This window comes from Neltuma alba, unplaced genomic scaffold, assembly GCF_004799145.2.
Source record: "Neltuma alba isolate B1F8T4 unplaced genomic scaffold, ASM479914v2 tig00004862_pilon, whole genome shotgun sequence".
NCBI lineage: Eukaryota > Viridiplantae > Streptophyta > Magnoliopsida > Fabales > Fabaceae > Neltuma > Neltuma alba.
The window spans coordinates 248,175-264,823 of NW_021633885.1; the positions used below are offsets into that span (position 1 = coordinate 248,175).

The following is a 16,649-nucleotide window of genomic DNA, read 5'->3' on the forward strand; positions in this document are numbered from 1 at the left end:
TAGAGTAGTTAATTGAGAAAATGAAGAAGCAAGTGAACATGTCCATTTTTTAGTAGTAGTAATAAAATTTGATCACGTCAACCTGACGACTACATATAAAATTAAAAAGGGATAGACCTTTTCCACAAAACCAGCGGATAAAAACTTGAAGCCAGTTGAATCCTCGATGCCCTATAAATAATTATACATAATATAGGAAAAAGATTAAAAAATAAAATAAAAATTATATTCTCATTTAAGCTAATAAGGCTAATTGTGGGACTATTTTCTCTTCATTTAGTAATTGTTCAAGACTTCCAACTCCATAATAACCGATATCATTGAATTTTCTCTATCAAAAATATCATTCTCGTTTTTTTTAATATCAACTCATGCATTACATTTTATAATGTGCTGAGAAAATGTGTTGTTAATACCTGTCGCAATAGTTGTTAATCCTTATATCTTAACTTGTCAATAACTGTTCTTTCAGTTGTCAATGTAAACTAAAAAGGCAATTTGTTAATTAAACAAATAAAATTTATTATAAGAAGGTCTCTTGAAACTTGAGAATAATTTGATGATTTTGAGGAATTTTTATATATTTAATTCTCTTAAGTTAAGTGGGAGTTTATTGCAATTATCCCTTGAATTTTCTCCATAAAAAACATCATTCTCGGTTTTTTTTTTTTTTGGTGATCTCAACGATGACATTATTTGCAATTCATTCCGCCAAGTGGCTGACAAGTCATTGACAAATCAAAGACCCGGCCCGAAGGGGCGGTAACGTTCTCTACGCGCGCAAGTATGGCTCTCTTCTTGCACTCCCTTTTTACCGAACTGCTCCATAACCTCCCGCCGTCCCGAGTCCATGCAAAGCTCACTCCACTACTCTCTCTCATCTGAACGTATCACGCTCTCCTCTCTTCTTCTCCAATCCCACCCTAAAAATTTCCTTTTCTTTCTTTCTTTCTTGTCATTTTTCTCCTCACTAATAATCCTTCAGTCTTTCTCTCTCTGGCGAAAATCCTTTCTCTGGCGAAACTCCTTTCTTTAGAATCGGACACTGCCAAGTCCCCTTTCTGATTCTCTCTGCACTCATACTCTTCTATCAGATATCGGAAAGAAGCACAACCTGACTCTTTGGCCGCCCTTCTTTCTTTCTTCACTCTGGGGGTATCGACGACACGGGCATTACCCGTTTCACGTGATCAATGGCGGCTACTCCAATCGTCGCATCGGCACCAGCTTCGCTTTACGTTGGCGACCTCCACCCTGACGTCAGCGATGGACAGCTGTTCGAAGTGTTCTCGGAGTTTAAGAGCCTCACTTCTGTTCGGATCTGTAGGGACTCCTCCACCGGGAAGTCGCTCTGTTATGGCTATGTCAACTTCACCTCTCCCCAAGATGGTATGTATGATTTCTTGTTCTGCATATTAACTTCTCCTTTTCTATATTGCTGTCTTTTTCGTAGTTCTTTTATCTGTCTTGATTCCTGGAAAATGAGGCAAACTCTCAGAAACACGGAGCTCGTGTGGTGGCGACTGTAGCTTTAAGAATAATGTATCTATGTGCATGGGCATATAGAATCTGATTATAAGAACCGACGAAGAACTTGACATAAATAATGCTACTTGAATTAATTGTTCAACGGCTTAAATAGGATCTTGATTTCGATAGCGATATCACGTCACTCTTCACGGTCATTTCAGTACGTGAAAGATATGAAAATCATTTCAAGGGACGCTTTCCGAAGTACTAGTTTTCCATTGCTCCGTCTCATTTCTGAGACACAATATGGAGGCATGATTGCCACATGATTTTCTGTTTTTCCAAGAAACCCCTCTACATAGAATTCAAATTATGTATTTGTTGAATTCGATTGGTCTCTGGTGACTTACTTTACGTTGCGGGAACACGAAACTTCTGGTTTGTGTCTCATTTGCGATGCTTGGGTTCAAGAAACTGCTTGTGAACATAAGATCTTCGTTGCCCGTGACATGTGTTTTGTGTCAATGTCTAGTCTTTGCGTATTATTTTAATTGGGCTTCTGATTTTAGTCAGATGTTGAAAAACAAGGTCATATAAATGTGAATATATTTATCGGGAGTAAGTAACCTGAAATCCTTGTTGACGCTTTCATATTATTTTTTAACTTCTTCGCAAAACAGATTAAGATTTAGGAGCTTTTGGCGCCAAGAATTTCCAAGGTGGTGATGTGATGTGTTTAACTGGTGTTCTTAATAACATGTTTAGCACGTCAGTTACCAAATTTTTTTCGTATCATGAAGTTGCACTATTGTTCAGGATATGCATGAAACTTGTAGATCATAGTGGTCTGATAATTTCCAATAGGAAAAAAAAAATCAGAGAAATACTGATATCTGAGTATGTTTATCCAATTATCTAGCCCGGCACGGTTACCTTAACTCGTCTTCCTTGATTTGACCAGCTACTCGTGCTCTTGAGGTGAAGAATCATTCTAAACTGAAAGGAAAAATGATAAGAGTCATGTGGTCACATCGTGACCCCGAAGCAAGAAAAAATGGGATAGCGAACGTATTTGTTAAGGTATATGTCCACTGTCCAATGAACCGTTTAACTCATTCTGTGATTCATTATTATTTCTGAAGTTGATCCTAGTTAAAACTGGTTCTGTACTCTTATCATGGCAGAACTTAGCTGAACCTATTGATAATGCGGGATTGCACGAGCTGTTTCAAAACTTCGGGAAAATTTTGTCCAGCAAAGTTGTTACGTTTGAAGATGGCAAAAGCAAAGGGTATGGCTTCATTCAATTTGAGTCAGAGGACTCTGCAAATGCGGCCATTGAAAAGTTAAATGGCTCCACTGTTAGAGATAAACAGATGTAAGAGTTGAATTCTGCATTATTTGATATCACGTCAATATTTGTCAAACTTGCGGCTTGCTAGTACTAAAACATAAAATTGCAATTTCGAATGGGCCGAGACCGAAAAAATATGTTAACTTCTGTCATCAACATCTTAATGTGCATATGCCTTTTAGTTTTTTTTTTTTGCCTTTGTAATTGCTGTATTCAATTTCTTATAAACCACTCCATAAGAGGTTAAGTTTAATGGGACTCTACATCTGTTCACAGATATGTTGGCAAGTTCGTCAAAAAAAGCGAACGCTTCTTGCCTGGTCCTGATTCCAAGTTCACAAATTTGTTCATGAAGAATTTGGACCCAGAGATTACAGAAGAGCTTTTGCAGGAAACGTTCGCCCCTTTCGGCAAGATTGTTAATATGGCTATTGCTAAGGACCGCAATGGAGTATCGAAGGGTTTCGGCTTTGTGAACTATGATAATCCAGATGATGCTAAACGGGCAATGGAAACCATGCATGGATCGCGACTAGGTAAGTTTCTTATGAGCAGCACTCGCAATTGCTTGATGTTGATTCCCTATATTAATGCATGATTTATTGGTTTGTCATAAGCAGGTTCGAAGATTATATATGTAGCGAGAGCACAAAAGAAGGCTGAGCGCGAAAAAATCTTGCACCATCAGTTTCAAGAGAAACGTAAGGAACAGATCTTGAAATATAAGGTAATCCGTGCCTCCTTTCCCTTTAGATTTAACTTTCACTTCCTACTTGATTGTCTTAGTAATTATTGGTCTATATTTCAGGGATCAAACATTTATGTGAAGAACATCGGCGACGATGTCAGTGATGAAGAACTGAGAGATCATTTTAGTTCATGCGGCACAATAACATCCGCCAAAGTTATGCGGGACGACAAAGGAATAAGCAAGGGGTTTGGTTTTGTCTGTTTCTCCACTCCCGAGGAGGCCAATAAAGCTGTGAACAATTTCCATGGTATGTTGTTATAGCTAGCCGCGAATATAAGATGAATGAGTTTCGTTGCTTTATCAATATATATTACGGAGCTAAAAAGATTGGATGTCGATGTGAACAACTTGATAAGTCGTGGACGCTCTATAGTTGTCCAATATTTTTTTTTAATTTTAAAATAATCCACTTTTCATGAACTTTTCACTCAATTGTTCAAGCTTCTGACAGCGTCATTAGAGTAATATCCTATTAGGCAGAATCGGAATTTAAGTTCTAATCTTGAAGATCTTATAGCTGACGTTCTAAGTGTTTTTCTTTCATCTTTCAATGAAGACATAGAAATATCAGGATTATTTAGGATTCTACACAGTGCTATTGGTCAGCTGAGTGCTTCGTCATGTTTTTTTTGGGCCAAAAATTACTTCATCACGTTGGTTTACTTACTTTTATTCAAATCGATTTTAATATGTCACAGGATGCAAGTTTCATCGTAAACCGCTATACGTTGCTATTGCTCAAAGGAAGGAAGACAGGCTAGCACGATTAAAGGTCCAGTATGCACAGGGAATAGCAGGACTAGCTGGACCTTCAACCGCTGTTATACATGGTGGATATCCTCCTTACTACTACGCAGCTACTGGTGTTGTTTCCCAGCTGCCACCTCCAACCGGGCTATTATATCAACCGCTGGGCTTCAGGCCAGGATGGAGACCTAACGGCTTTGAACCTCCTACTAGACCAGTTCAACAGACTTTGGTTTCTGTTGTGAGTAACTACATTGCTTGATGAATTAAAAACACACCTATTTCTGCTATCTTTTTCCTTGTTTAAATTCCGCTCAGGATAAACTGGTATTGTTCTTTAATGGCTGGAATGAGTCGCAGTATGTACTTTTTACTTCTTTTCATTCACAGCCTGCTGCTCCTATAAGGCCGCGCAGACAAAACAGGAGCAGGATAAATGGGCAGGCAATTTCGCAGGGGATTGCTCACCTGGGTACGTTCATGCCACAAGCACAACAGCTTTCTCACTCAATGGCTTCATCGAAAGAATCAACTACTCAGCAGGTTCGCTTTGTCCCACATTATGTTGTTGCTAAAATGTTTGAGTGATATATGCATGTGTGCACTGCTCGTTTCTAGTGTGAGATTACACCTTCCGTTATTTAAAGAACAACGAAATTTTTGTTGTCACTGATCCGGCTACATATCGGAAAAGTAGATGGCTGTACCGCTTGCATTTTGTGATTCTTTTGGTTCCATTAACTGCAGAGGATTGGACAGACTAGGAATATGGCCAGCGGGCGCCAACGTGACATGGAAAAAGGATCTGGAGTCCCATCCTGTTGTCCTAACTCTACTGTTGGGATTCAAGGATCGAAAATGCTCCACTGCATGCTTGCTGCTGCCACTCCTGAGCAGCAGAGGCAACTGCTTGGCGAGCATATTTACCCACTGATCCAGAAACTCAGGGTAATGGGAGAGCACTATTTCTTTTCTGTCTCATTGGGCTCTGAGGACAGATTTCTTAAATTATGAACTGAAAGAACTTGTTTATAATGTCATTTCAAATAGCCCCGCTTGGCATCGAAGATTACTGGGATGCTCTTGGAGATGGAAATTAGAGAGTTGCTGCTTCTCCTGGAATCTCCAAGGTTTCTTTTGGCCAAGGTGGAAGAAGCTGTGCAGGTGCTTGAGGACTCCAAAACTAAAGAGTCGGGCCAGGATGCACTTCATCCTGGTTACTTTTCAGCTGAGGTTGCTGTGAATTGACGACTTCAATTTGAAGCTAGTGACTTGACCGAAACTTCCGATGACCTAGATTTTTGTTACGTGATTTTTGACATGTATGGAATCTGCAGTGTTTTCCTCCTCGCTATAATTTTCTTTTGGGGGAAAAATTCTACTTTCAGCTGAGGTTTGACATCATTTTTAGTTTTTTATGGTAGCAGCGGTGAGATTCAGAGATTGATTTGTTTTGGATTTAGATTTTAGTGATTGACCGAAGGATGAGTACTGACAACGCCACTACAAAATAAACATAACTCGGAATTTTCACATTGAATACAAGAATAACCATTTTTTGATCGACGAGTCCAGTTGATTAAAGCTAGTACTATTTCTGGTATTTAATATAAGATTTTATTTAATTTTTATTTTAGTTTTAAATGTAAGATCCCAATCTATTTTGCTCTTATATTTATTTATTTATTTATTTTAGATAGTCCTTCTAATAAACTTAATTAATGAGGATATTTTAAGAAAGACAACACCTATTTATTATAAAAAATTAACTTAACTTATTTTTTAAATTTATTCAAATTAGTCAAGTAACTCTTGTATTTAAAACCATAACTAGTATTAGCAAAAATAAACCTCCTGATCCCTATAATTTCAAGGAAGTTTGAAATGGGGCCTGTGATCAGAAATGAATCCCTATAATTTGATCTATTAAACACGTTACTCCCTTCCCAATTAGAAAGATACTCGGGGTGTTTGAGAAGCTTTAAAAATGCTTCTCAAAAACACTTTTCTGTAAATTGAGACAAGCTCTTTCACATATTTATTTTGTATATCGTAAAATTACTTTTAAAACTATAATTTCATTTATACCCAAACACCTTCTTAGGGTGTGTTTGGATAGAACCAACCATGGTTTCAGAAGTGCTTTACGGATTACGAAGTAAATATGTGGAGGAGATTATCTCGTTTTGCGGAAAAGTGCTTCTGAAACCACGGTTTGGGAATACCCAAACAGGCCCTTAGTCCTTATCTTTAAGCCCATTAGTTTTTGCTCACTTGGCTAATTGAGCATGACTCAGCTTTCACGTGGCAATAAAAAGTATGATTACTTTCCAGTAAAAAAGAAAAGTGAAAAAAAAAATCTAATTTTTAAATGTGTATGAAAATTTTTATTTTTCAAGAACCATTGTTAAACTTTTTTTCTTTTGGGTGATCTAAGGGGATATTAGGGCCTTTGGCCCCCCTAATCCCCCGATATCCGGTACCTTTTCTAGGCCCTAACCTTCTACTGGGTCAAGTAAATTCGAGCAACCGACTAATTCGGAATCGAGATTGTGTGAAGCGCATCCTATAACACTTTATACCAAGATGAGTAGCACCCTTTACATACTAGTGTGCTTCAAAGATCGAACTCAGGTTCTCACATTGGGAGCATCAGCCGCTAACTACTGCACCCAATGCTTGTTGGTTAAACCTTTACCAAACAGCGAGCGTTTGTCCATTATAAAACGCATATCATGAGCATGTCACAGCTTCTTCAATAACTATAAGAAGCGTCTTCTTTTCTCCGTCCTATTATTCCTCGACAAATTTTAATAATTCAGATTTAATATCATATAATAGTTACTATGATTTTACAGATAAATAATTTTTTTTCATAAATTTTGACCTAAATGGTTCACAAAATCAAAGTTGTATAGTTTTCTGGATAGATACATAATTGGCTTTGCTAGCCTAGACTTGTCATTAAGAGTGTTTAGATGGAAATAAAACTATAATTTTAAAAATATTTTTACAATATACAAAATAAATGTATGCAAAAATTTGTCTTGATTTGTAAAAAAAAATTATTTTTTAAAAATACTTTTTGGTTGTTACAGACACCCCCAAAGTTGAATAAGTGCCCGTTTGGATCAGCGATTGGGAAAATAGTTTATAAAAAAAGTAGCTTATAGAAAAGTAAAGTGAATTGTAAACTTTGGATTGGAGTTCAGAAAAGTTAGTTTGTAAAAGTGAAATTGGTAAAAGGTTGTTTAGATCATAATCGAGTAAAAGTAAGTTTAGTTAAAAAATTACCAAAAATGGGTATGAATTTTAATAAATAATGAAACATAATAAAAAAATAACTTCACATAATACAATGAAATTAAAATAAATTAATATGAAGAAGTCAAATTTAATGAGTGAATTAAATTTTAAAATTTAAGAGAAATAAAAAAAATATTTTAAATATAAAGTGAAACATGGAAAAAGAAGAAGAATTGAGATAACATAATGAAGAAGTGAAATTTAATAAGTGAAGTAAAATTGAAAACTTTAGAGAAATCATAACAAATATTTTAAATATAAAGTAAAACATGATAAAAAAATAAATTGACACAATACAATAAATTTAAATTAATTTAATATGAATAAGTGAAATTGATTAAGTGAATTAAATTTGAAAAAACCATAAAAATGGAAAAGAAATAAGGCAAATATAAAGTGGGAGTTCTGGGTTGAAAAAAAAAAAAAAACAGAAGTGAGCTCGAGGGAGGAAAAGGCAGATGGGAGAGAAAAAAAAGAATCTCATTCTTTGACATTGTTGAACGTCTAATATAAGCTCTTCTCATAGATGAATAAGCTCCTTCTAGGGGCTTATTTTAATTGGGCGTTCAGATAGCTTAAAAATGCATAAGCCCAGCGAGTTATAAGCTCTGCCAAACAGACCCTTACAGCAAACCCATCTTATTTTAAAATTTAAGCTACTTTTAGGTTAGCAAACACTGACACAAACAGACCCTAAGTAGTTTTTGGGCGTTTGGCCTCTTCTGCCAAAAAAAAAAATTAGTTTCTTAAATTTATTTTTATTTTGATTTTGATTTTTTAAGTTTTAAATCATAAGTTTTTGTCTTTCAAATTTTATTTCATTTAGAACACTAATTCTTATAACTTAATAAAAACTTAATTATTTTGTACTTTGAAAGATCAAAACTTATAAGTTGAAATTTAAGGGACCAGAATTAAAATCAGGAAAAACCTAAAGAACTAAATATTATATCAATAGAAAAAATTTTATTTTTTTATATTGATTAACTGTTTATACTAAATATTATACTTTATTTATGTACTTTGATATGGCGGAAAAGGAAGGCCCCTGCGGCCGCGCCTATCACATCCCAAATCACCGCCTCTCTCACCCATCTCCTAAAATCGCATCAATCTCCTCCGATGGCTCTCTTCTGAACGGACTTTTTACATGCGGCTCCACACTCTCATCTATTGACTTTCTCTGCTTCTTTCCCGGGGAATCTCTCTCTCTCTCTCTCTCTGTGCGTAGAAGATAATGGGTAGCGGGAGTAGGAGAGAACGCTCTCGCCGTTCAAGGCGAAGGGCAGACGGTTCTGAATCAGAATCACTTTCCCGGTCCGATGATTCAGATAGCCGTGACTCATCGCCCGAAAGGGGTTCTGACAAGCGCAGGAGAAGCGGTCATCATAGTCGTAGCAGTAGTCGGCGTTCGCGGCGTCGGAGCTCACCATCCGATCAGGACTCTGGTGATAGTGACGAACGGGGTCACAAGAAGAAAAGATCCTCGAGGATCATCAGTGAAGAAGAAATACAAGAGTACCTGGCCAAAAAGGCTCAGAGAAAGGTTTGGAGTTGGTTCTCAGTGTATGTTATTTCATGACTGGAGGATTTTGAACTGCTGTTTTGCTGACATTGTCTTCGTTGTTCTATTATGATTAGGCAACGAAAGTCGCAAAAAAATTGAAGACTCATACTGTCTCGGGTTATTCGAACGATTCAAATCCATTCGGTGATTCTAATCTCAACGAGAAGTAAATTTTCTTCGTCTCCCTAATTTTCCTATTTGCCTTGTCGACTTTTTAATATTGATTATTTTGGTTAGATGCGTTCATAAGAGATAAGCCCTTCATCTTCAAAATTATTAGTCACGCATGCACAGATAATATTATTTGAAGTTTTTTTTTTTGGTTGGGTAGTGGAGCTATTGGTAGCTCGGGAATCAGTGATGCTGGGTTGGGGGCAAGTATTATACTACATTAATAGCCTGTTGACTTTGGGTGAGAGTCCTCTGGTATTTTATTCCTTAATTTGCTGCTGATTACCGAAGTATCTAATGGCGATCATTTTCGAAAACTCTGCTGGAATTGTGCTTGCAGATAAATGCTTGACTAGCCTTCCTAATAGAGATTATTTTTGAAAACTTGCTGGAATTTTGCTTTCAGATGAATGCTTGACTAGCCTACTAATTCTAGCCTTGTGGCTTACATGGAGGATGTGGTGACAGCGGCTTGAATTGTTGGACCTTTTCTTCTTTGGATTCTTTTTATTTGTCATCTTTGGAGCGACGAGCTACAAATACTGAGTTATCTTTGATATTTTGATCTTCATCCTTTTTCTGTGGGTGCTGTGTTTGGATCTTCTTTGGCTGTTTAGGATTTTATGTTGTAATTTTATAGAATCTGTTGTTATTTGTTTTCCTAGATTGTTAACTGGTGCTAACCTATATTATATTTGCAAAATGTTTGTTTGTAGATTTGTTTGGAGAAAGAAGATAGAGCGAGATGTTTCTCAAGGTATTCCACTTGATAATTTTTCAGTCAAGGCCGAGAAAAAGAGACAGAGAGAAAGGATGGTATGTTTTTAACTGAATAGGAACTTTTTCTTTTCTTTTTAACGTCCGTTAGAAAAATATTGCGTTCTATTAATTGAGACTTGTTACTTGATAATTTATACTTTCTAGGCTGTGCAAACGTACCATTTATACTGATATTTTAAAATTCATATGTATTGTGTGTGGTTCACCAAGAAACGAGGAGTAATTTGGGGGACCACAACCTTGACATTCTTTCAACATTTATTGTGGACTGATAATTATTTTTGCATCATAGAAATTTAATATTAAGATTCAATTGCATTTCAATTTCAGAAGTTTATTTTTACAACCAATTTATTACCTATTGATGTTGTTTTATTATTTTCTAGATATATCCCGTGATGCATGTCTAAAGCCTCAACATATGATCTTGTATTATTTATTATAATTTTTTTTATCAAGAAATGTCCTATTATGCGAAGTTCCTTTCTTTTTTTTTTATTTTAATTATTATATCGCATAAAAGGCCATGATGAATGCTTTGAATTTTTCATTTTCCTAACTGAATTGGACTTTCCATACAGACTCGAAGTTCTCATGAAAAGTGTCAATGCAGGCGGAAATTGAAAAGGTGAAGAAGAGAAGGGAAGAAAGGGCACTTGAGAAAGCACAACACGAGGAAGAAATGGTAAGTACTTAATCTGTGAGGCATGGGGCAAAACTTAAGTCGTGCCATCATATGTGTCTAACTGTCTATGTAGACCTTGTATGTAGTGGCTTTATCCTGCTACATAACTTTACTGAGTATGTTAAACCTTGTCTTGAAAAAAACGACAACCCTATGCATTCAGCCTATGCTTTAAAATCGGTCCTGAAAAATGAAGGGGGGGGGGACTCCATTAATGAAGTTGAAGCTCTAAGTGTGTTAAAGATATCTGACAAGTTAATTCTGGAGTGAAGTAAATTTTACTTGATGGTCACTTTACTGTCATCTTTTTTTTTAACCCTGTCAGGCAATATTAGCCAGAGAACGTGCTCGTGCTGAATTCCAGGACTGGGAAAAAAAGGAAGAAGAGGTATTGTGGTGCTTTCAATTATTTCTGTTCTTGTTTGATCTAGTATTGGCAATTTGTTGACTAATACGATTTGTCCGCAGTTTCATTTTGACCAAAGCAAAGTCAGGTCTCAGATTAGATTGCTTGAAGGGCGTGCCAAGCCAATTGATATCCTAACCAAACAACTCAGTGGATCAGATGACTTGGATATTGAAATAAATGAACCCTACATGGTTTTCAAGGTTATTATTTTTAGCTTCAGAGTGTTCTGTTATATGTCTTTTTCCCTTTTAGTCAGTGGGATTCATTTCTTAAGAACTCATCATACTGTCATTTTTGTACCATGTGATTTTCAGCTTTGAATGTCAATATCAACAGATTTTACATATATGTTACAGGGCTTGACAGTGAAAGAAATGGAAGAGCTTCGTGATGACATCAAAATGCATCTTGACCTTGATAGGGAGACACCAACCCATGTGGAATACTGGGAGGTATCGTTCCTTCCCATAGTTAATTTAGTTGCTTTGTGGTCCTTAACAGATTACTTAGCTAAAAATTTCTATATGATGTTAGTGCCATAATCTTCTTATTTTCTGCTGATCTTAATTTGTTGGAATAAAAGTCTATGCATCTGACTTTATTCAGGAGTACATCATAGATATAATCTTAACCTAATAGGCAATACCTAGGCCATTTCTTTGGTACACTCGGAAGTTTTCATTTCAAAGATCTGATTGCTATTGCTCTAATTTAATACTATTGAAATATCATTATCATAATATCTTAACGCATTTTCTGATTCAGTTGCAAATGGCTTTGGAAAACTATGGCATTTTCAGAAATATAGACTTTTGGAAGATTTTGGTTCCTGTTTCTTAGAAGTGTTACATCCTAAAAGTTTAAAATATCTGCTTGGTGGTGTGTAGCAAAATTTCAATGACGATTGAAACTTTTTTCTTGTTTTAAGTGTGCATGTTGTTCTTATTGAAATATGATGAATTCAACTCCAGAAATAATTATGTACAAAAGATCCTGCTTCATTTCTCACAGGATTAGTGTTAGTAGAGACATACCAGATCCCTATGCATTCAAGAGGCAGAGGCTTTCCAACAGCAATTCACTCGTGGTCTGCTTTCCTTCCTCTCCGTCCCCACCTTTGACTACACCTCCAAATTTTTTCTTTTCTAATGGCCAGTGGCGTACAATTCCTCATCTACCCTCTAAAATCTTTTGGACTCTCTTATTTCGTGTTCATGCTTCATAGTTTTCCTGGTATAAGTAAACAAAGACCCATCTGTCTCCCTCTTCTTTCTTTTAGAATGTGTCAACAATTGAGGTCCAAATCCATTCCTATTAATATGCAAGATTTTGTGAAATGCCTAGTATAACTTCCAGGCAGCAGACTAGAAAATACATCATTTACTATTTTAGTAAAATGAAGGAAGTAGTATTTTCACTTGTCTAGGTTCACGTGTTTGGTAAAGCTGAAATATGAAGGAAATACTGTGGTAATGGAGAATAGTTTGTTTTGATTCTGAAAAACATTATACAGAAATCCTCGAATTGCACAGAGCATGAGATTATCATTTAAGCTGTTTTTGTAGTTTCCGAACAAAATAGATTTAACATTCTTGCTCTATTTACCTTCTCCTGCTTTATCCTTTCTGTTGGTTTTCCCAGTTTGGATTTGAAGACTTCATTTGAATTTCATTCACTGACGAAGTAATCCCCAAGATCTTGGTTACATGAGCAGGCCTGTCAGCTCTCCACTATATTTATGGTTTTACCCAAGCGGAATTGAAGGACTGGGAATCATTAAATTCTGCGTTGTTTTATCTTTTCTGTTCTTCTCTGCATTTGCATGTAGGTAAATGTAAATTAGGGTCTTCCATTTGGCTGCATGACATATCTTTCCTGTGTCAGTAACTTGTAAAACCTCAGGATTTTAGTAGTTAGTTTGTCTTTCCACAATTCATGTTCAAAGCTGAAGGCGTATTTATTCATGTTTACTTATTACAGGCACTCCTTGTGGTCTGTGATTGGGAACTTGCTGAAGCTCGTAAAAAGGATGCTCTTGATCGAGCTAGGGTGCGTGGGGAAGAACCGCCTGCTGAGCTGCTTGCAGAAGAAAGAGGTCTGCATGCCAGTGTTGAGGCAGAGGTGAAGAATCTCTTGCAAGGGAAGACTTGTGCTGAATTGGAGGCCATGCGAGTGCATATTGAGTCTCAAATGAGTAGTGGTACAGCAAAAGTGGTTGAGTATTGGGAAGCTGTTTTAAAACGCCTTCACATATATAAGGCCAAGGTATTTTCCATTATATATAAAATCTTTGTTTGTGTGACATGTCGTGAACAATGGCTCTCCATTACTAATTGCCATAACTGTAGGCTTCTTTAAAGGAAATCCATGCTCAAATGTTACGTAAGCATTTGCAACGCCTTGAGCAACCATTGGAGGGCGATGACAATTTGGAGAATGCTTATGGTACAAAATCTGAAGAGGAGGACATTCAGGATGATGTTAAAGGCAAGTTTTCTGTTATTTAATTGTTCGTGAGACATTGACTTGTCTTCAGAATTTTGTGTTTGAATTTGCCCTTTTTCCTTTATAGTTGGAGCAGCAGATGAAACATATTCGCCAGAACCCATGAAAGGGGAGGATCAGGAAGCGGAAGATGAGTCTGGATCCTTTTCACCAACATTGTTGCATGGTGATGAAAATGAGGAAGCTATTGATCCTGAGGAGGACAGGGCTATCCTGGTAACTTCTTGAAAAATACATTTTAATTGTGACTGTGTGTTTAGGAATTAAGTATACAGAAGATGACTCGATCATTTGTGCCCGCACAGGAGCGGAAACGAATGGCTGTATTAGAGGAGCAACAAAGACGAATGCAGGAAGCAATGGCATCAAAGCCTGCCCCATCTGAAGATAATTTTGAGATGAAGGCTATGAAAGCTATGGGTGCTATGGAAGAAGGAGATGCACTTTTTGGGTCTGGAGCTGAAGTAAATCTAGATTCACAGGTATCCTGCCTTAGTCATTTGAGTAATATTTCACGCTTTGAACTATAACTGGCAGGAAATTCATGTAGATAAGCATGATTGCTGGAGTTTTAAATTTCCATAGATAGATTGAAGTGTCAGTTATAGATTTTTGGCATAAGGACCCAAGTGGCAAATAACATGCTTAAACTTTAGCCTAGCAGCCAATAACTTCTTCTCTCTAAAGTGATGTGAATTTAGAAACATTAAGAATATCATTGCCCGTAACTGTATTTTTGAGGGGGAATATTCACCTAAGTTCATTGTTTGAATAGCTTCTTGCCAATTCTTCATATCCTTAAGGGAAAAAGAAAACCTTAACTGACCATATTTCTGTGTTCCTTTTAAGCTTTGGTGAATGAAAGGCGATCTTTGCTTGGTTTTGAAATTCAAGAAGGTTAACTGTCAAAAATTTAGACCAAAGGAAGTTGTTTGCCCTGTTTTGTCATAGTTGAATTGGGTTCTTTGCTTCATAATTATTGTAAGGTATAGAAGGGGCTTTGGAGGACTTGCCATGTGCGTTGTTTTATCCGTTATCAAATCTCTTGGCTACCCTCTGTAGAATAATCAATTAGTTGACAGTAGATGGAGTATTGTGTTTTATTTAGTATCTAATACTAATAATGATGCGTTTGTTATTCTGTTTTTCCTTTCGAACATGATTGATCACTTTTTGAGCAGGTTTATTGGTGGCATGACAAATACCGGCCCAGAAAGCCAAAATATTTCAACCGTGTTCACACTGGATATGAGTGGAACAAATATAACCAAACTCACTATGATCATGACAACCCGCCTCCAAAGATTGTACAGGGATATAAATTTAATATTTTCTATCCAGACCTTGTAGACAAGACCAAGGCTCCAACCTACACTATTGAGAAAGACGGCAGCAATGGTGAGACATGCATAATAAGATTCCATGCAGGGCCGCCATATGAGGACATAGTAAGTCTACTGTTCTTGTTTTGATCAGAAAGATTTATAGTTCAGTCAAGATATCAATTTAGTTATTTGTTCTTGTTTAGAATTTTAGTTCTGGATCAAATTACTTAACAGTTGTCATATCTCTGTGCCAGGCTTTCCGAATTGTGAATAAAGAGTGGGAATATTCTCACAAAAAAGGCTTTAAGTGTACATTTGAGCGTGGAATTTTACACGTGTACTTTAACTTCAAGCGCTACCGCTACCGCAGATAATTTCAGGTGCCGGTTTGCTGGGATTATGCCAATGATGCTGGCAGTCGAGATATATGTCCTGGGCAATTGACAGCTTGCAGCTTTTGGTTTCTTGACAGGAACTCCCAGCTAGTATCAGATTTGTCATGGGATTGTAAATGATTTTGAAGTTATTGAAACGTCTCTTTGTTGTAGAAATAGGTGTGCTAGATAGGGTTTCGAGTAGAGATTTAACATCTTTAGTCTGGGCCTATTACATTCCGACCTTGATTTATTGTCACACCAATGGTATCCTTTTGTATAATGGGTAGTGCCCCTTTTGATGTACATGGTTATTTTGGGCTAATCTAAGTTCACTTTTCTTCACAAAAAAAAAAATAAAGAAAAGAAAAGAGAAGAGAAGAAAAGAAAAACTTCCAGCCTGGAGCATCTCTTGGTTTTATGTTGAATTATTGGCGGGAACTATCATTTTCTTATTATTTAGTGGCCACTGAAAAAACCAGATAGGGACTAATTCCTCCGATTGTGGGAATCTCATCAAACGAGATGCAACCTAGCAAAGTACTCGTGTCAAGTTTCTAGAGGGGGTGGTGTGTGTTTGTGATGCTCCCAGATGGAGGGGCACTTCAGAATCCGCCCATGGCGCGCTGATGCTAGGCTGGTGGAAATTGTGAAATTCAGAAACCGGTGAAGTCATGAAACTAAATGTTGAGGCGCTGATGAAGCCCTGCAAATTGCGAACGTTATGTATGTGATGGGAGGAGCAGCAAGGCGCTGGAATTCTCGCCATGTCTAAATTCACGCTGTGCTTAAGTATGTCAAGAAAGATTGAGTAAAGTAACAGCATTTGTTTTAACCATTTTTATAATAATCGCTTTTGACAAAAATTTAAAAGTATTTGCTTAAAATTTGAAAATAAAACATAATAACATTTTTTGAAAAAAAAATTTAGATTTTGGAATTTTAATTGTTAACTCGTTAACCTTTTTGTTGTGTCATTTAAACCATTGTCTGTTCGCTGGTAAAAAAAAAAAACACTATTGTTTGTTCCTTTTTCTCAGTTTATCATTGATTGGTGAGGATGAATGGAGGTGCGAAGCCTCCCTCCCCAAGCATCATGGGATGTTCGTTAAGAACATCAGTTTATAGTCGCGGGTCAGTTGAAAACAGGCCCAGATCACTCTGGAACAGTGTGTCAAGTGATGCCATTCTCTGGCACCCAGACA

At 36.7% G+C, this 16,649-nt stretch overlaps 2 protein-coding genes across 2 annotated transcripts; both read left to right on the forward strand.

Moving 5' to 3' along the window:
- The first annotated feature begins 1,193 nt into the window (after positions 1-1,193).
- Positions 1,194-5,570, forward strand: LOC114745963 (polyadenylate-binding protein 7-like). Its single transcript, XM_028934143.1, has 10 exons — positions 1,194-1,389; positions 2,432-2,550; positions 2,655-2,848; positions 3,101-3,360; positions 3,445-3,551; positions 3,633-3,822; positions 4,274-4,573; positions 4,720-4,865; positions 5,070-5,270; positions 5,373-5,570. The coding sequence occupies exons 1-10, from the start codon at positions 1,194-1,196 to the stop codon at positions 5,568-5,570; spliced, it is 1,911 nt and encodes a 636-aa protein (XP_028789976.1).
- A 3,115-nt stretch (positions 5,571-8,685) lies between these two features.
- On the forward strand, positions 8,686-15,817 carry LOC114745925 (cactin). Its single transcript, XM_028934099.1, has 13 exons — positions 8,686-9,174; positions 9,270-9,361; positions 10,083-10,182; positions 10,760-10,831; positions 11,157-11,219; positions 11,300-11,440; positions 11,597-11,692; positions 13,221-13,505; positions 13,589-13,727; positions 13,813-13,961; positions 14,051-14,227; positions 14,927-15,193; positions 15,325-15,817. Exons 1-13 carry the CDS (start codon positions 8,866-8,868, stop codon positions 15,442-15,444), a joined length of 2,010 nt encoding a protein of 669 aa, XP_028789932.1. The 5' UTR covers positions 8,686-8,865; the 3' UTR covers positions 15,445-15,817.
- Positions 15,818-16,649: the final 832 nt, after the last annotated feature.